Source organism: Oenanthe melanoleuca, chromosome 4, assembly GCF_029582105.1.
Source record: "Oenanthe melanoleuca isolate GR-GAL-2019-014 chromosome 4, OMel1.0, whole genome shotgun sequence".
NCBI classification, from domain to species: Eukaryota; Metazoa; Chordata; class Aves; order Passeriformes; family Muscicapidae; genus Oenanthe; species Oenanthe melanoleuca.
This window is the reverse complement of record NC_079337.1, coordinates 9987425-10008434: the sequence shown is the minus strand read 5'-3', so window position 1 is coordinate 10008434 and position 21010 is coordinate 9987425. Positions and strand designations below refer to the sequence as shown.

Here is a 21010-nt window from a genome sequence, read left to right as displayed (position 1 = left end):
CAATTTGTTGGATGCCATAAGCATGTACATAGTGCTATACCTAACAAACTTTCAAATCCAGATCTGCAAAGCCTGCCACCTTGCTCTTCTGCACAAATGTTTACATGTTCAAAACAGATATTATAATAGCTCCAGTTGTATCATGCTGTACAAAAAAATTTAAAAGGCAAATCTTTACCTGATTTTCAGTAGCATTCCATTATTCTGTGGATTTCTGTCAAATAATCAAGTTCCCTCTGTAGTACATATTAAATGTGAAATTAATGGAGTCGTAATACACTCTGCTAAATTAGTATTGAGAAGTGCAAAGTGACAAGATCTGTCATGTATTTAAATTACTTGGCATTGTTAGGACTTATTTTAGAATATTGTTTTTGAAGCCAACTTCAGGAACACCGAACTTCAGATTTTAAGATCTTTTAGGCATGAAAGTGTTCCAAGCTTTTGATGATGAACAAACATCATGAAATTCTCTTATATGAGCCCCAGATTAACTGAGGCTTTCAAAACTGGAATTTGAAAACTAAAGGGGATTTTCTCATCTATGTTAAAATGTCTTGGTGGAAACTACGTAATTTTTATTCAAAACAGATTTTGGAAATCTGTTTTGTTTTCTGAGAGATTAGTAAATAAATATCTCAGGTTTTGTAAGTGTTGTTTTGGCATGACATGCTTCAGATATTTGCCAATAAACATATTTTTGAATTTGATTATATAATTAAAGAAAACCAATCACTAACAAGAATTTCATATAGCTGAAAGGCAAGACATAGATTGCCAGTACCCTCCATGAACTAACAAACTCAAGAAAATCTGTTGGTTGGATTTTAAATATAAAATTACACATGCCTAAGAACTGTATTTTTGTGCTTTTACCTCTTCAGAATGCTTGTCTGATGATGTGCTGAATATGCCCCTCCTAAGACAGAAGGAAGGAAGAGTTAAGCAGGACAGAGACCAAAATCTCTGGTTCATTTGTTGTTATCCATTAGGTCAGGTCTTGTTTGGAAGGACAGCTGTGAACTTTAGTAGCCTTAGTAAAGTAGTGGCTTAAACTTCAAATATCACAATGCTTCATTTGATTAATCATGTTGACGTACAGGTTCAAATGAGGTTTGATACTTCAGCCAACTGGTATAATTAGACTAGATCACACCTCCAGGAATATGTTTGCCCTTTTCCATAGCTGTATGAAGTGATACAAAGCACAGGATTGCAATAATTTGCCATGTAGTGGCACAATTCCTCTGTTGACTCATTCAGCTGAGTAAGTAGCAGTTAAATATTTAGAGTTACTTTGGTACATTAGGTGACTCTGGCTTTCTCAGAGATGGGATTTCCTTGTAGAGACTGGTATGTGCCATGCTCCAGGCAGAGCCTTAGGATCATACAGATATTTAGGTGTTTTAATTCTAACAATTGACCCAGCACTGCCAAGCCCACCACTAAAGCCTGTCCCCAAGTGCCACATCCACACTCCAGATACTACTGGATTCCCTGGACAGCCTGTTCCAATCCTGACCATCCTTTTTTGAGTGAAGAATGAAAAGTATCTTTTTTTTTTTTTCTAATTCAATATTTTTCTTTGTGCCTCTATCCTGAAAAAAATACTAGACCCTCAATGGCTTCACATTTAAATTATGTGTAATCAGGTTTGTGTGTAGAACTATTAAGAAAAACTAACATATTTTTACTTTTACCAGCAAGCAGCTTTTGTTTACTGACATTTAAAGAATATGGGGTTTGCTAATGCATTTTGTATATTTTTTGTGTATTTTGTGTGCATAGGACCTGGTTCTGCAGTCCTTGCAGAGGTCACAAACTGCACCAGTTGAAATACTCTCACTTAAAGGAATTCAGAATCATCTGGTTTAAGTGTTAAACTGTGCTGTGGTGCATTTGAATTAAGCTATCCTGGTTTTCATTGCAGGCATCTTTTCCACAAGTCCTGTGTAGACCCCTGGCTGCTGGACCATCGCACCTGCCCGATGTGTAAAATGAATATTCTAAAAGCTCTAGGGATCCCGGTAAGCACTTTGCAGAGCAGCCCAGGGGGGCACAAGAGAAACACCAGCCACCTGACTATGTCCCCAGCTTTGCCTGTCTGTTCCCATCTCACTCTTTTTGCCATATTACTGAATAATTAATTGATTTATTAAGGGAAGTAACACTGGAAATGTCTGACTGTACCTCTGTCCTGCACCCCACTCATATTAGCAAGGATGATTGTGTGCATGGGGCTTGGCTGGGTGTTGGGATTTGTGTGTTTGTGGCTGCTTGCTTTGTGGAGTAGAAGGTTGTTCACTGTGTTTTGGTGGATTTATAGACTCCACATGGCTGTCAGGACTGGATTTATTGAAAGCAGCAAGTCTGCAAATAAATTTTTCTCTCCTAGACTCATCAAGGACAACTAATTGCTCATTCTGGGGAAACAAGTCCTTTCTCTGTCAGATTTCTTTTAAAGTCCATCTGAAGCAAGATCTGTACTCCTAATTCCAGCTAAGGGCCATTTCTCTCAGTTACTAAGAATGTGGTGGAGCACATGACATACCAGAAATTGTTAAGCTCTTTGTTATTTGGAACATTCAAATGTGGTTAGAAATTGCCAAAGTAATTGATCTTTCTAGTTGCATGTTTGCATTTAGATAGTGAATGTCTTACAGTTTCCCAGCTGGAGCTATCATGGAGCTCAGGGGCTTCACCAGGAAGGACTGAGTCACTGTCCCCCACTGTGCAAGGCTTGTGAAGTTCAATACTGAAACACCTCCAGGTGATGCATTAACAGGTGCTGTAAATAGCCCCCTGAGTTTCAGTCAGTGATGCACCAGTTCACATTTGGAAGGGCTGTGTAAAGTAAAATGGTATATAGCCATTCTCAGAGAACTCATGCAGACTAGGAAGCAGGCTGTAGGCAGATATGTTAATAAACCTAATATAATGATTTAAAACTAAAAGCTAAAAATATGCAAAAGGGAAAAAGCAGTGGAGCGTTGTAGCTAGAGTAATGCATCTAAATAATTTGGCTACTTGTTCTGCTAAATGTGTATATTGTCTTTAGTCTGAGAGGTGATGCAACTTAAATCAGTGCTTGAGATGAAAAGCCAGAATGAGGGCTAGCTCTGCTATTCAGCATCTCTGCACCTAGGCTGAAATACAGAAATATTTCCCCAGGTTCCATCCCAGCTCACAGGCCTGCCATGAGCAGTTACACAGGGTTCTGACACCTCTTCTCCCTACCCAGTGTGTTGTTCTATGCCTTCCCTGTGCATCTGACAGCACCAAACCATTTCTGCTCTCACATTCACTTTTTTGTCCAGCACTTCATGGTTGAAGCGCCATTCCATTTCCTCAACCTGTTTCCCTTCTCATAGCTCCCTCTCCTCTCTGTAAGCACAGCAGAGCAGGGATCCATCCTGCTGTCCTCACTGAGAGCTTTCTGCATGGAGCTTCTGTGGAAATGATTGTACTGGGCATGTAATTAAAGATGCTGCTGTAACCTACATGAACAACTGGTTCAAATTAAGGTTTCCAAATCAGCTTTGGTGTTGGTCTGTCTTAGCACTAAAAATAAAGCACTTGGATGTTAATGTTCCACTAGCAAAGTTTTTTTAGGGGATTTTATTGTGTGAATTTCTGCTAAAATTTCCTGTAGGCTGTTCTAAGACAACAAGCTGAAAACAGCTCTATTCATCTCTTGGAGGAAGCATATTGGCATACATGGATCATTGGAGGTGTTCATGAGGGGAGAGCCTCATCCCTCCAAGTGACTTACAGTAGGAGTTACCTACTGCTGTCCATGGGAAATTGGAGTAGATAGTAGCCTTTGTGTCAGGTTTACTCTGACAGCAAAGAGCATCTGGTAGCTTGAGGGTTAAAAATTCCTGTACTGCTATCACTTGCTCCTCCTCCTCTCTTTTTTCTACCTTCTCTTTTTAAAATACACCTCACCTCTTCTTTATTCCTTTCCTACCTTATACTCTCTCCTGCTTCACCTGTGTCCTTTTGAGCTCCTGCTCAGCTCACAGGATCTGTTTTCCACCTGCACAGAAATTACCTTGTCCTCACCCTTCTCAGTGCCCAGCACCAGCTGAGGGCAGCCTGGGGTGGGCATCATCCCTAAGGTGCTTTCTGCTACTTCCATGAGCCAAAAAAGCCACCAGCACACACAGAATGGTGTTTTTAGAGACTCATCATTAGCCAGGTGTCCATAGCTGCTGTGGGAAAAGATGTTGCCCTCAAAGAACCTGTAAAGTTCTAGGGCTTTTCAGTGAGAGATGGCAAACATTTCTGTAGAGTGCATGAAGCAAAATGTCATTCCCTAGCCACATTTTTGAGTCTTGCTGACCCCTTTTAGCTGAAATTTCCACTCACAAAAGATGAAAAAAGCCTTAGGCAGGCATTCAACCTCTGATGAGAGACTTGGGCAAAAATTTGCCAAAGTCCTTTTGCAGGCTTTTACAATGAGAGGAATGAGGAAACCTTACCATAGACAGGCTATGGGGTTTTTTTCCCCCACCAGCTGCATGTTTGTTCTATGGTTGTTGTTAAAGACCTGGCTTGCATGTCTGTGGATATATTGTGCTTCATTTAGCAGGAAGAACTTTGGATTTTCCAGGAAAGGATTGGTTAGACCCCAAATATCTAAATGTTTCCATTCAATTCACGACTAAACTCTGCAATGGAGACTTCCAGTATTATCTGCCCTAAGCTCAGATTCCCCAGGCAGCTGTGAGGCTCCAAAACTCCTGCACCCATTTTCACTGAGCACCTCAACACCTCCACTATTCTCTGCAGCTCCAGATTATTAACCAGCTATCTACCAGCAAATGGTTGGCTTGACCTTTTCCACTCTTGCTGGCAAATGCAGCTCAGACTACACCTGCAATATTTGAAATGGATTACCAGGGAAAGTGTCTTTCTCTTTCAAAGAGCTACATTGCTTTTGGGACAATCATATCACGTAAAATAGTTTCCCTCTGCTTCTCCCCCTTTGCTGCAAACATCTGCTGGATCTGCAGTCAGCAGCATTTTTGGCAGCAGATTGTATGACTTGAAGCCATTCACTAAGAGCCTTAGCCAAGCCCTCAGAAGTCAATACAAAGCTTTCCCTTGACTTTAGTGGAATTGTGCTCTCAAAGCACTTACATGCAGGGCACAAGTGAAACCAATATAGTTAAACTTAGTAACTGGTCCTGGGTCACTCTGGCAGCCAAAGCCATAATGGCTTGGTTTTTTGTTTTTTTTTTTTCTGATCAGTATTTCATATAATTAGTTTTATAGCATGCTGCTTAGTTTTGGGCATTTTTTTTCGATTAAAATGATTCAGGAGTAAATTGATTCATAATATCAAGCAATATTTTTTTTGCATCTTTAATGTTTGGTTTGGTTTTCAGTTATAATCCCTTTCTTTAAAAGATTTAAAATTTTGTGATAAACACCCCATTCTAGGAATAACAGAAATCAGAGCAAAGGACAGACATTCCTTGAAAAGTTGAAATAATTTTTCCCATAGGTGAAAGGAAAAATAGGCCTTTTGTTTTTAATATACACTGCCATCTAAGATAAATTAAATTTAAAATAAGATTCTGAAAACATTGTTTTATAATTGTTAAGAGAGAGGGAAAGAGTGAAAGATGTAAGGGATAGTTTTGGATCCCTGTCCTACAAATAAGTAGTTGGTACTTCACTTGGAAAAGTACAGATTCAATGAGTTTCATTAACACCTGGTGTATTTGAGTGTGCCTTTTTTATCCCAAATCTGAGGCATTCTTACTGCTTGTGGATTAGACTGGAGCCAGACAACAACAATTTTAGTTTTCGTTCCAAACTTCAGTTTGTGGATACAAGACTGCTTAAATTGCCCATCTCTTTCATTAGGAACACTTGTGGGGGGAAAAAAAATACTTGAGAGGTGACAACAGACAGGGAATGTGTGGAAAAAGAGAAAATATGCTAAGTTCCTGATTCTAGGAAAAAAAAAAGTAAACATATGGTAATCTTCTGTGCTTGAATTCAAGTGGGTTTTTGCTTGTGCTTAAAGTTAATCCCAGTCTTGCTCTGTCACTCTGTCACTGGTCCTGCTTCACATAGCAAGAAAGACTGTGAATCAAATCATGCTCTTCAGTTTCCCATTATTGTCTGTTTGTTTCTTTTCCCATAATTGTATTTTGTAGGAAATATAGTATTAGCAAAGGAAATGATCTTTTGATGTTTAGAAACTTGTCTTATAAAGAGCTTTAGCTTCTGGTCTTGCAGCACACACATAGGTGCACCCACAGGCAGTTCTTATTGAATTCTTATTCCTGTAAGCTTTGTAAAATGTATATTTCAGGAAGATAATTGTTCCACTTCAGCTCCTGTCTCTGTTTACATTTGTGATCTGATTCAGCAATCTGCCTGCGTTGAGCAGATCATACCAATAAATGAGTTACTTTTTTAATGTAACCTTTTTAAAATTATAAATAAGAATGTTTAGCAATTGTAGGTGACACAGTTTTAATACTCAGTATTTCCATGGCATACTTTGGGTCTCTCTTCCAACAGATTGTATAGAGCTTTGGGTCCGTGAAGACAAGCTGCGTTTATTCGTTGTAGGTTGTCGTTTTCAATACTGAAATAAAACAAAAAAAAAAAAAAAAAAACTGAAGAAGCCCTATTTTCTCCTTTTTCTTCCCCTTAGCCAAATGCAGATTGCATGGATGACATCCCTCCAGACTTGGAAGCATCCATAGGAGGCCCACCCACCAACCAGATCACGGGGGCCAGTGACATTACGGTGAACGAGAGCTCGGTGGCCCTGGACCCGCCAGCCCGCCCCGTGGGAGTGCTGCAGGTCATCCAGGATGTCGACTCCTTTCCCCAGGCTGGAGAGGGCAACTTCACCACAAGCAGTAAGTTCCACTGCCTGGCAGGATTTGCATGAAATAAATGTCTAGAAACCCCAAGCACAAACCCATCTCTAGCGAGCAGCCTTTGGAGGGCTTTTCGCTGGAGCTTGTTTTCAGCCCAGCAGGAATCTACAGGGTAAGTTAATTTAATTATCAAGTGTTCTCCTGTGCTGCACTGATGGTCAGAGTTCCTGTATTGAGTGCAGTTAAACAGCACTGATGATTTGTACAAAAACAAAAGGAGAATTTTACGTGTTCTCAGTTTATTTTCACTTGTGTGAGGTGTGTAAGCGGTACCATTCAAACCAGAAATTCTCAAAATGTCTCTCTGTTCCTAAAAATTATGTTCTCTCTTAAAAATCTGCTTCTGACAGTTTGAAAGGAATGTTGTCAGCTGTTCAAAGTGAGGACTGTGCTAACCTAAAATTCTCATTTTTAGGTAAAATAGCAGATCAGTAGAAAATGCCCATCTATGTCTATCTATGTTCCTATCTAAATATCTAATACTTTCTATGTTTGGTACCAGTTGGTGTATTGACAAGACTGTTATAGAAAATCATCAGATATGCTTGAAGAGAGGTGATAAAATACAGTTTTGTGTATAGAGTTTGTGTAGGTTCTTGAAAAAATACACATTTTCAGTGATTTCTAGGTAATGCTGTGGGTCTGGGCATGAAAAAGGAGACAAGTAATAATATAATGTGTAAAAGGTAGGAGAGACATGATGGTACTAGGCTGAAATGATTTTATATTACTCTTCTTACTCTCATTTTCTCTCATGTTGTCATGCCAGTGTCATGGAAGTGAAACACTGGACCTGTGACCTGAGAAACAGGTGACCCAGAAACGGATTTTTAATGGTGTTTTGTGGATTTCAGGTTTCATGTTTGGTCCTTTCATGGTCTAAATTCTGGATCCAGCAAGGGGTGAGCAGCAAGGCTGTAATCCCAGCCATCTTCCATAGCCAGCCAGGGGTATTCTGTTCTCTCAAGTCTCCTTGAGGCTGCCAAGAGCTGTTCAGAACAAGATTTTGTTCCTTCCAGTAATTGTTTTTGAATGCATTGAAGGCTGATTTTAAAAGCAAAGGGAAGATGGCACCACAGTGTAATAAAGACTGGGCTAAGTGCTGGTCTCTGCTCTGCCCTTTAGCACTCCAGATACAAGTAGATGCTGTCACAGATAATGGACTTGCCTGCAGTTCTCTGCAGGATGCACAGGCTGGGAAGGAGGGCTGGGTGTCCCTTACCCACACAGCTGCATGACACATGCTGGGAAAAGCCAGCAGCCTGGTCCAGAGCCCAGCACAAGGGCAGCCTGTGCTTTTCATCCCAGGATCTTGTCAGGCTGAGAAGCTGCTCTTCTGGTTTCTCACCAGGACTAACAATGGTGTTGAGGCTGCCAGGGAGCACAAGAGCTCAGTAACTCTCCAGGCACTCTCTTCCCTCCAGATTTGTTTCAAGAGTTTGCAGAAGAAACAAACACATTTTTTATTAATTTTCCAAGTTGCCAGCTAAGTTAAGTAACTGGGTGAAAAGCTTGCTCAGAGCCAGCAGAATACTGCAAAGCCTACAAGGATGCTTGATTTTGCCTTAGTGCCCTTTGTTTTCCACCTTACCTTCCCTTTTTCCCCTTAACTCTGATAACATTGGACAATAGACCTGAACACTGGATAATCCTGAGAGCTGACAGCAGAGCCCACAGACAAGGAACTTGCCCCAAGCCCAGGCACACAGACAGCAAACTACAGAGCATCAGGAGATCCTCATCACCTGGAGAGACTGGCCATGCCCAGGGGAGGACATGAAAGGGTTTTTTTCCTGATTGTATGAGAGAGAGCAGGGAGAGAAAACTGGCAGATGGCCCAAGCTCTTTGAATTTTGTGAATCTCACACTGGCAGAGGTGTGGGTGGGGAAGCAGGCATTCCCAGTTGTTTTGAGAGGATGGAAGAACTCTCTGAGGAAAGCTCAGAGCACCTTAGGACCTTCCAAAAGCAAATGTGCCTGCCTGTGCTGTGGTGTGCACACAGTCACTCAGGGAAATCTGGTTTAAAGCTTGGTTAGCTGCTGTCATTCATTCATCATTGATGGGTAGACATGAATCTTCATCTGGATTTCCCATCTAAAGGGCAATGCAATACTTGAATATTTGTCACTGATGGATGTGCAAGTTTCCCTGCTATCATCACCATATCCAGCACGGTGCATTTTGCACAAAATGTTCCCAGAAAAGCCACTTAGGACCTTTTTGCAGCAAAGAAGAGATCTTTGGTTGGGAGTTAGGGGCTGAGTTCCAGCAGTTATGGGAATTTAATTCTCTAGTTGTCTTATGTGAATTTGGAGGGCTCAGGCAGTCTGAAAGGTAGAATTGGGCATTGTGGACAGCCTGAACTCTTGAGGTAGTGAAAGGGGAATATTCAGGACCTTATATATAGCTGTGGTATGAATCCAAATGCTAACTAAATCAGGGGGCAACTGTGGGCTAAATAACTGGGTCATAGCTGTCAGAGTAGATGGACCTTTATAGGCATTGTCTGTTTATTGTATTTCTCATATCCAGAATGCTCACTCACACAACTGCAGAGCCTGCAGAGCTTGCCCTCTCTGTGAACTAGCCTGCCTGGGAATTTGTAAGTGATGATGCTGATTGCCCCTAGGAATCTTTGCTGAAGTTGCTGGGTTCTGGCCTCTTTATATAGAATTACTGATGGGAGCCTATTCCAAGGCTGAATCTGCACTACAAGTGTTTTCCCCCTTATTATTGAATCTGTGCAGACTCCAAGACTCCAGTGCAGCCTTGACTGGCTTCCTGCACCCAGCACAAGTCCTTGCATCCTCCCTTGTTCTTCACAAACCTCAGTGGTCCAGGGGATAAAGGACTTGCCACCTTCTTTCCAGCCACTTCTGCAAGGCTTTTCACTTCATTGTTGCTACATTCTTTTTTTGTCTGTTGATTAATGGTTCTGGTATTGTTGTCTTGGTTTGGGTTTAATTTCCCTTTTTGTGTTTCCATTCAGAGCCAGAAGACCTCCCACAGAGTGTGTCTGGAGGGAGGGTATTCCCAGAATACTGCTCACATTGGGTAAAATTCTGTCTCCATGGTGGCAAAGCTCCTGCCTGTTTCAATGGGGCCAGATTTTAATTTCTGGAACTCAGCCAGTGCTTTTCTTCTTATTTCTGTGTGTATACTCCTCAGCAGACATCTGGCCTCCTCTCCCTCCCTTTTGCTCCCCATGCTCCTGATATCTGTGGGATCCTCAGAAATTTGTGCTATGAACATCTGGATGGGACTAAGCCCTAGGGTTCCTTGCAAAACCAAGAATCTCCTGTTTAGTAGCACTGAGCACTTAAAAATGCACCAGCAGTTTCTCTCAGCAAGATCCAAGCCTTCATCAAGTCACTTGGGCATCTCCACAGCCCAAAGTCTGTTCTGTATTTAGTATTAGTGACTATTTGCTCTCTGTGGTGGGATATCGTGTAGGATCCTGGGATAGCATGTTGTAATATATTTCTGTAACAGGTTGCTTAAAGGTATTGATGGAAAAATTGAGTTTTGGGAAAAAAATAGCGGGGGAGGGTGAAATACATGAGAATTCATCTCAGCTGAGTTTACTGCTCTGACTTTTTCAGCTCTCCAGAGCCATATTAAAGAAGACAACCTAAGGATCTTTTTCCACATTAATGCATCATAGCAATGTGTGGTGCCTAATTTTTAGTGCTGAGTTATGCAAAATGCTAACATTTTTGGAAATCTCAGTGCAGGTAGAGTTTCCTGCTCTACATATGAGTGTGAGCTGGACTTGACCAAGATCTGAACTTGAAGGAGCTCTGAGCTGCACCAGCTTCAGAAGGTGGAGTTAAGATTTTAGGAGGCCATTGCAATATTCTTTGGGTCAGGCTTAGCTGGGATTAAATGATATGGTTAAAAAAGGTTCTTTTCTGGGAAAGTAGCATCTAGATATTCTAAAGGTATGGTGCCACTGGCAGGTGAAAAGTAGTTATTAATTTTTTATTCTTTTATAGCATCCATGGTCATTTATCTCCCTCAAGCACTTACTAATTTCTGCAGTTAATAATGGGCACTGTCTTTACCCTCTCTTCATAAATACTTCCAGCTTTGCAATTTAGACCAGCTTTTATATTCCAATCAGTGGGATGTCTCATCCACCACATAGGGCCTCAAAAATCCCACTAGTACTATCTCTGTAGTTGGAGGGAGATCCATAAATAATTCTGCTGCACACATGAGCAGGACTTTTAGTGTGAAAAACGACAAACTTTCCCCCAAGGTGTCATATCACCTACAAAGTCCAGAGAGTTTGGCACACTGTACAACAGTGTGGGCAGTCTAGACAATATCAGCAATACCTTTTCTGCCTCTCATTTTGTTCTTTCCATAAAACCCTGCCAACCTACAGCTCATCATGACTGTTAGGACCCTTTTAAATCTCTCTGATAGCTCTTCATTAAATCTATTAATATAACTTTTCAGGTAATTATTTTGATCTGTGTATGTCTAAAATGTCTTTGTGAAGAACAGTCAGCCTTTGGGAGTGGATGAAAGTGCATGATAAGAATCTGATCCACTGTTGTCTTGTAACCACTTGACTGTTCCTCCTTGCTATTAATAGTGGGGTTTTATAGGCAGAATGTAAAGGGGGAGGAAAAGGTGGAAAAATTCCCTGGATACTAGTTAATGCAGCAAGTTATTAACACTTGGATTAGCAAATCCTAATACTGTCCCAGAGAGAGAATACTGATGGGATCTAGTTAAAGACTGAGCAGATTGGGTCCCATGGGCCTGGCATGTGACACAAGCTCTGTAAAATCTTGTGTGGCTATTGCACTGAATAATTGTCATAGACCAAAACTTCCAGTGAGCTGAGTTCCTAGATTGTTTTGGGATTAACACTGATGGTTTGAAAGCATCACCAAGTGAAAGGTAGCTGGCACTAAAAATGTGCTCTGCATTATTGCATGCACCTACAAGATCTCAGACTCAAAGAAGGGAGGGGTTGAGGGAAGTTGGTTTTAAGATTTATTTCTCCTTACCCTACTCTGATTTGATTGGTAATCAATTAAGTTAATTATTTTTCCCCCAAGTCAAGTCCCTTTTGTGCCTGATGGTAATTGGTGAGTGGTCTCTCCCTGTCCTCAGCTGGACCACCTGCCTTTAGTTGTATTTTCTCTGCCCTGCCCAGGTGAGGAGGGGAGAGATGGAGTGACTTTATGAGCTCCTGGTGTGCAGTCAGACTACAAACACCACACTGTTGGTGCAGAAATGTGTCCTTAGATGTGTCATTCCCAATTACTCTGAGTGTGCATTGCATGTGTTCAGGAAAAAGGAAAAAGAGGACCTGAGGACTGGCACTGTGATAACATAGCTTGTATATCCCACTGTATATCCCACTGTCTTTAGCAGATATCTGGGTAAAACACTGAACAAGAAAGCTTTTAAAGCAAAATTGACAATGTAGAGTAAAATACAAATCTGAACTGCAGAGAGACCAGATGACTTCATACTAGCTATTCTCTTTGATTTGTACTTGACAACAAAAGCCTTGCCTTGCAAGAGTTGTTCAGTATCTTGCATACAATTGACTTGATTATTTAGGACTCGTGTTCACATTTGCATTGTCTGTGGAGTTTTCATTCTCATCAGTTTTTAGGCAACATCCTCCACTGAAATCATCAGGAAGTGCTGTTTAAGATCCAGTGTGCTACTCTGGTTCTGAATCTTTTTCTTGTCAATTCAGAAACAAAACCAAATGGGAGACACAAGCATCAGCACCTGGAAACAAGAAGTGTGGCAGAGCAGTGGTTCTGTGGTGAGGAGGCAGAGGAAAGGGAGAGGAGGGTTCCAGGGTCAGTGCCTCTGGTTGCTGCTGTCATTTCAGATGGGCAAGGCAAAAGTAGTGCTCACCTGTGCTGTGCAGACCTCAGAGACCCCTGCCAGGGTCAGGCTCTGCTCAGTCACCCAGTGTATACACAGATATGGACCCACTTCCAAAATCTCACAGGTGAGAGCAGATACAGCAAGCAAACAGGTCTCATAAATGTGGTGGGGAAAGACAGACAATGGAAAGGCAGCTGTGCCTCTTGGAGAGGAAAAACTGAGGTACAAGAGGCACTCAGAAAGTAGTGGCATTTCTGCAGCAGTCACTCTTGATTCTGCTTGGATGTGTTTTGTTCTGCTTGCATTGCTTCACGAGTGTGCCTTTGCCTTAGGGCTCCCTGGTGAAGGGAACTCAAATTAAAGGAGTCAGGCAGGAGCTCTGCTGATAAAATGTTTCTAGCCATTGGTACATAATGTTTTTCTCTTTATTCAGCAGCTGTGAGCATGTGAATGTGCAGGAGAATCATTTGCACAAGGAAGCAGACTGATTTCTCACAAGAATTTAAAGGATCATGTGCATGCTTACACCTGTAGCTCTTCTGTTGTAACCAGCAATTCTGATTTCTCAAAAAACATCAGGGAGTTGTATTTAGAAGACATGAAGTGAGGGAGGGGGGAATGTGCATGTAACTATGTGATGGTTTATTCTATGGTAGGAAAACAGTCTTGAGGGAGATGTTTGGCTTGCAAGACTGCTGTGCTCTGAATTTTCTCCAGCCTCCCATAGGGGCAGCAGCTCAAACTTTCACATATAGTCTCTAACAATCTGAGATTTCAGCCTAAAAAAAAAAAAAAAAAAAAAAAAAAAAAAAATCAGTGATATTTGCTCATCAAATACTGGTAAAGTCCTACTCATTTTTTCATCACTTTCCTCCAACCCCTGCAGAAATTAGGGATCCTCCAGGGTTGCCACAGTAACCACTAAAGTTGCCACTAAATTCTTAGTACCTGGACCTTCTGTTGTTCTGGATGTGGGCAGTTTCAAGTGAAGATAGTGCCTGAAACTGGTGCTTTGAGACTGATAGGCCAGGTGGAGAAACTGGCTTTTGAGTGTTTTTAGAAAGTGGGAATGATTGGAAGAGGAGGAGGTAACATGCCCAGCCCAACATCCAAGAGGAAATATCCAACTTCTGGCACATATTAGAGGATTTTCTCCTGCCTCTGAGCCTGGGAATGGGAGGGATGCTGAAAACAGGACCCACATGGATGTATCCCAGCCCAGCTAGATGCCATCTTTGCCACTCCAGTGGCCAGGCTGTATCCTGGGGAATACACTCAAGCTGTACCCAGCACAATGCACACTCAGCATCAGGGTGGCATTAATGGATAGCTACCCAAATGGGCCTTTTGCTGTGACTGTCTTTTGCAAGTGCCAATACATTTGACTGTTCTTTTTATTGTACCTCATGTTAACATATCTGAGGCTCTCAGGGGTAGGCAGGAACAAATGCTCTGCTGGGTGGCAATAATTAAGCCATGTATTAATATACACAATGTGCAAAACAGCTTACCTGGAGATCTCTGAATTTTTGCTCTGTTTTCTGCTCTCTAGGTAGCATAGTGCTATAAGACAATGAAACAAAATACTCCTACAGGAAAAGTGCACAGAAAATGTGTAGAATAAAGGTGCCACTGGCAAAGTCAGAATGGGAAAAGCACTTGGCTGGAATAGCTTTATTAAATTTATTAAATTGTAGCATCTCAGTGGGGGAAAAAAGTCACACAAAAGGGGTTAAAAATCTGCCAGTTCCTTGCACAGGTAATTAAATAACACAGAGTTTTCATCTGCTGAGGTTTCTTTGGGGGACAGCCACCAAATGTGGTGTGTCACGTACTCAGGAGAAACCTGACTTCAGATTCTGCCCCTGAGTGCACAGGATATTGAATTCAACTAAGGTGCTGCTAAACTTCATTACTTCCCTGTAATTGCATTTTGCAAAGGTAGTGGCACCAGCAAATTGTCTTTCTGTGCATGAATAGCTGTCAGTCTGTGAGACCAAAATAGTCTTGAAGAAGGAAATTTTAGAAAAATGACCCTCTGCCAACCTGCTCTGGGAGATGGAACGTGCTTCCAGCTCTGGAGAAACCTGCTGCCTCAGAGTGCACTTCCAAGGAAACACTTTTGGGGGAAAGCTTTGGTAGAAAGGTTGTGGTTTTAGTTGTTCACCCTCCAAAGTGAGTTGTTAAAGTATCATAATACTGGTGAACATTCCACAGGGCAGAAACAATTACATGTCTTTGCAGTAATTAATTCCTTCTGTCTCTTTTTTTTCCTACATGAATCCTTCAGTTTTTGCTTGATTGTGAGTGAAAGATGCAAGACCATTTCCTGTGTAAAAACTTAAAATTTACTATAAACTGGTACTCAGCTTCTAAAAGCCCTTTTTCCAGACTTTTATATAAAAGACACCAATATTTTAATCTTTTGTTTCTAAAGGTTTCTGGGGTCTAACTTGTTCAGGAACTGCCTGGGAACCTCTTGGACATGACAACTTTCCAATGAGAGGATGGAAAATGGAGAAACTTGGATAAAAAAGGAATGGCAAAAGGGGTTAAAACTGAACTTAATGTCACAGTTTTGACTCTACAATAGTGCAACAATAATGAACAGTGCTAAGGCATTTACATTTTTTGAAGTTACATGGTTGGTTTCTAGGTGTTGGAGTGGTTTTTTTACTTGTGTTTTCCTAGGGAAGTATGGTTATATAGGGTAAAATCTCTTCTGCCTCTCCTATGAGTGTGAATGCTCAGAACACAAACAGGACTATATATTAACTTTAAAAATTGAATTTTTTTTTCAATTTTTAATTCAAGAGTTTTTTCATGTAGAGAAAAAGTGGTTTTAAGTTATTCTGTTTCAATCTGAGTTTCACATGTCGAGTGTTAGGGAGGACTTGATACTAGTGGTGGTGGCCAAGTGACCTAATGAACATATTATCTGGTAAAATTCCAGCTGCAATTTGTTGAAACTTAAATTGACCTTTCCCATCCACTGCTCTAAGAAGAAACTTGGGGAATGGATGTCTTGGGTTTGGCCTTTCTCCTGTTCCCATGAGCATTTCAGCAAGCATCCCTGATAAAAGCTGGGCTTTGGAGGGGGTTTGCTGATGCCAGAAGTTGTTCACTTGAAATTACACTGTGACTAGAGGCTTATTTGAAAGGAAATGCTAAATGGCCCTAGATTTATATAATCTAAAACCAGTTTTTTTCTGTTGGTGTCCCTGCAGGATTTCCTGCCAGCCAGACCCAAGGCTCCAAGGGCACTTTGCAAGTGAGGAATTATCCTCAGCTGCCCTTTAGCCAGCTTTAGTGGCTTCTAGGTGAGACTGAGCTCTTTCTTCAGTGTTAGTTTTGCTCCTTATTGTCCTGGTTACCCCTCTGAGGTTTTGTACACTCAGCATTTTGCAAGCCAGTAATTGGAAGTCACTTTTTTGTCATGTTCCTTGTATGAACCATGAGCAAGGAAGCAAAAGGTGGTAGGTAAATAAGGAGGGAACATGTGTGCACTCTTGCTTTAGGCTGGAGAGGCAAAACTCTTGGTTTCAGACCTCAGTCAAGAAAAACTGAGCTATGTTCTCTTTAATATGGGCTCATGTTGGACAGAAAGGGAGGCAGGAAGGAGATACAGGATCAGGAGTAAACTCACATTAAAATTGTTATGATTCTTTAAATAGAAATTGTCTATTTGGTTTCTGTTGTTGTAAAGGCTGATTTTTATTTTTTTTTTCTTCTTTCTGTAGAGCTATTTTCAAATTATTTTTTTCAGACAATATTTGAGTGTAGCAGGCCAGACCTGGCACATCAGATTTATTTTTAATGGGAAAAAACATGTTAAGCTATGGCAGGATTGTCAAAGGAATGTTCCAGTTAAAAGGAGATTGGCATCAATCAAATTATTTAAATTTTTCAGAATGAACATACAAGATAAACAGCTGACCTCTTCCTTTATGAGAGCTTTTCTTGGTTGTTGTTTCTGTACTCACATTTTCTCTGTGAGTGCATTAAATGCATTAATATACTCCAGCAAGCTTGTTAGAATTTTATCTGGTGCACTAGCCCTACCACAGGACACAAGTAACATCTTGGACATCTCTGTTCCTAACAAACAGTGGTTCTATACACCTCCTAGTCTTATTTTAATCCTGATTTCATGTGCTAGTGACAGAGTTTAAATGTGCTCAATTTTCTTTCCTATGGAGTGCTTTTGATTAGGTAAAAAATATTGCTTGATCCTCTAAGTAAACTGTGAAAGCAACATAAAGAAGATGCAAAGGACATCTAAGAGTAAACCTAAAAAGGTTTACTTTTCCAAAAGGAAAGATTTTGCTATAATATCTGAGTTTTTTATTATTTCTAAACTAATGAACAAAGACATGTTTCTCATAAAAACAACTATACATGGATCAATTAAATTGGGTGGTTTTGCTTAAGTTTTCAGGAATTCCTTGTAGAGATGTTCCTAATGGAAACTATGGGCTGTTTCAGACTGCAGAAATCTACTTTACTTTTCCTGCTAGTCCTGTGTCCTCTGTGAAATGAGTTTTATAGATCCTACCTGCCAATCCATAAATGCCAGCAGCAGCCTGAGTAATTTGCACCCTCTGCAAAAGGCTGACCCACAGACCTAGTGGCACACAAAGACCTTCCCAGTACACAGACTATCCAAACAGTGAGAAGTTGCAAACTTTTAGGTGTAAGTGTTCACATTTTGCTGTTGAGGGTCTTGATCAGATTTCACTGATAGTGAAACTACTGAGTAGGCAGCAGGGAAGATCAGATCTGGGATAAAGCTGCATAATTACATGGGAATGAAAAATGGGCTGCAAGGTTTGATGGGCTTGTGATGTTTAAGAGAAGGGAGAGTTAGCAGCTGAACTCATCTGTCACTGTAGGATGTTGGAAAAATATTAAATCTCTGTGGTTTGGTGTTGAAGGGTTCTTTTGAAAAGTGGGTATTATGGCTTTGAGCTGCCACCCATCTGCAGTTCTGCACTGGCACAGAGATGAGTGGAGTAGCTGGGGAGCTGGTGCAGTGCAGGATTTGCTAATTGCTAGCAAATCTGAAAGGGATGGTGTCCTGCAGCCAGTACAATTGTGCAGAGTGGGCTCAGCTGCCCAGGACATCCCTTCCAGAGAAGATCTCTCACAGCTTCCTCTCTAAGCACAGAGTAATAATCCCTGTGTTAAAGGTACTGCTGCACTGAAGCTGTTCTGCAGCCTGGTTTCTGCTCTTGTCTGCCCTTTTCCCTGCTGTTGTTTTCAAACACCATCACATTAGACTCCAGAAAAGAAAAATCTGAGAATAGTGAAGCATTTGAGGTTTATTACTTTAAATGAGATTTTTGAAAGCTCCAAAAGTCAGTAGGATCTAATCTTAAGTGTTGTCTATGGTCAGTAAAGGTCAGAGTTGTCTTTTCCATGTGAGGGAGGATCAGATACAAGTACCCACCAACAGTGTATCTGAACAGGGGGCACTAGAAATTAAGAGTACACTGTTTTGAATGGCTGGCAGTGTGACTAAAGGTGTTGGTCACTGCTCAAAGGTGTTTGTCCCCCCGTGTTTCATCTTGGCTGCTGGGATAATCCTTGCAGATCCCTTATACACCATTAACATGACAAAGCCTGTTTTTTCTGTAACTTTATCACTTCATGCCCATTGTTTTGCACTAACACCAAGGAGCTGATCATTCAGCAGCTGCTAAGAAATTCTAAATAGTCCCCATGCCACACCTGTTGTTTTAGATATATGACAGCATGGTTACTGCAGGGACAGTTATTACTGCAGTTGAATGCAGTAATATATTACCAAAGACAGCTAAGGTACTTGAAAATCAAAACTGTCATGTACTTGCAGCCCTGTGCTTCAGTGTTTTTTTTTTAATCTCTTCCCTTCATATGGGAGATGTAATTTTCTGATTTTCAATCAAGGAGATGAATAATTTTGCATGTTCTAAATACTAATAATTTGTACCAGTTGGTACACTGAGTGAAATTTCTCCACATTTTCTTACAAAACTTCCCATGGGGTCAGAAGAACATGATCTCCTGGCCAGAGGTGCACCTGGTGCAGTATTTGGGCACTGAAGATGGCCAGTGGTGAGCAGTAAAGGAGGGGAGGGTGCAGCATACCCTCTCTCCTTCTAGGCAGTGGGAAGGCCTGAAGGGAGAAAGGAAAAGCAGCTTTGCAAAGGTTTAAGAGGCTGGATGCCCTGTTGTGAAGGAGCAGAGTGGTTCTTGACTGCCAGTGAAACAAGATGAGAGTGTGGGACTGAGGTATGGGGTCAAAGATGGAATAAAACACTTTGGAGTGAATGAAATCTAATAGGTGGCATCCCTGCCTATGGCAGGGGCTGGAACTGGATGATCTTTAAGGTTCCTTCCAAGCCAAGTATCTCTATGATTCTGTGAAGAACAGATGTGCAGATAAGCTGTGAATGTGGGGGTGAGCACTTCCAAGAGCATGAAGTGCAAAAGCCAGTATGACAGACAATATTGTCTGTTCTGGTAATCTTTGTGACCAAATTTTGAGTTTGCCACTGAGTTTCCGGTGGGAAAGAGGAAAGACTAGTCATGTAAAAAGAAAATGATGTTGCAATATCTAGGAGTTTCCCTGCTGGTCCCAGGGCAGGAACATGATGAGCATGACCAATAAGAACAAAGAGGAAATTATACTGAAAGCAAAAATATTAGATTTTCTTGTGTCATACCTGGCAGAGGCATGTTTGCTGTATCACAGAGAGGGTTGGCAGCTCCCCACCAAGGCAGCTGATCAAAAGTTCTAAAATGTCAACCAGTCTCTCACAGAGAGGAGGCTGATCTCCAAAGTGTTGACTACTAAAATAATGTTAATATGTGCTGTGTGTTTCAAAGGCTGGTTGTTCTGATTCCTGAGTAAAATCCCAAGGATTTAGTATATGCTCATTAAAGATAGATACACATGTATATACAATGGGGAAAAAGTTTTATTTTTCCAGCCAGTTGGACCCAACTGCTTCCATACAACAACATCTGCTATGTGTTCTGCCTTTTTTTTTTTTGCTCAGCTTTCTGCAAATGTGTTTGCTCTTTGCTCCCTGTGCTATATATCCTTATTTGGATGGATTTTTTTTTTTCTTTCTTTTTTGCGTTCTGATAGTTTCTGCACTCTCTCTGAAAATGAGTTTATTGATCTTGCCAAAGCACAAAATGTCTTCTCAGGTAACTGGTGTTAAAGTTTATTGCTTAAATACAACATGCTCCAAATTTAGGCTTCAGAAAGTTAGTTATATTATTAATAAATTCTCCATTTTGATGCTTGGCTTGAGGTACTGGGGTGTGATTTCCAGGTGATGATGATGATGTTAACCCTTCATACTGCAGGATGTTTAAAGACAAGGAACCATGTGTTTGCCTGTTTTTCATTAAGAGAGGCCATATATTCTCCCAAACCATGTATCCTAGAAAAAGATGAAGGGAGAAATTTTGTAGCCCTTTTATTCAGTAGTAAGGAAAAAACCCCACGTTTACTTTGGGAGAGCCTCCAGTGTTTTACATCATGTCAAAACCCATCTATCACATCTCCCAGCCACTTAGGGGTTTGGTGCAGGTAAATATATTTTTGGAGTGTCCTCTTGAATTAATATTGCCAGATCATGGGATCTGGTTTTTTCCCTGTGTGCTGGTGTCTGGGTATTCTTTGCAAAAGGTTTCAGACATCATCTGCTTTACCTCCTGCAAGAAGCTCTGTTTAGTGCATTCTCAGAGCTCTGGCTTGTTATTTGCATCAAAGACTCTAACCTTTCCTTCCAAAAGCAGTTACCACTCTCAAGTACTTGCTCCCATTGCTGCTCAGATAAATCTCCCTTTGATTCTAGGGAACAGCAATAAAATATTTCCCCAGTGCTCTGTTCTCAGTTGTAGCCAGCCAAAGTCTTCATCCCTTTTATTAGCCTCTGTGTACAGAAGGACTGCATTAGGAACAAGGGGTTTTATAACTCCTCAAACATATCCCCCTGTTTCTTTTGCATTAGAGATTTTATAGGCCTTTTTTTAACATTTATTTTATTTTATGTTTTGTTAGGGCAGTTATGGCCCGTTCTGAAGTGCTAAAATTCTCAAGATGATATGGGAGGAATTTGAGACTTGTAAAATGATCCAAGGAGAAGTATGAGATGATTAACTTGAGAATAAATTTAACAATCAGTAGTATTTTTAAAAGAAGGGGTCTAAGTGATAAATTTAATCAGTGTTG

At 40.9% G+C, this 21010-nt stretch overlaps 1 protein-coding gene across 1 annotated transcript in view; it reads left to right on the top strand.

Moving 5' to 3' along the window:
* The window catches only part of RNF150 (ring finger protein 150), a 101752-nt gene that overhangs the window by 69203 nt on the left and 11539 nt on the right, over window positions 1-21010 (top strand). The window contains exons 5-6 of the mRNA XM_056489805.1: window positions 1931-2027; window positions 6680-6890. Of these exons, the coding sequence (XP_056345780.1) occupies window positions 1931-2027; window positions 6680-6890 (308 nt within the window). The remainder of the gene's footprint in view (window positions 1-1930; window positions 2028-6679; window positions 6891-21010) is intronic.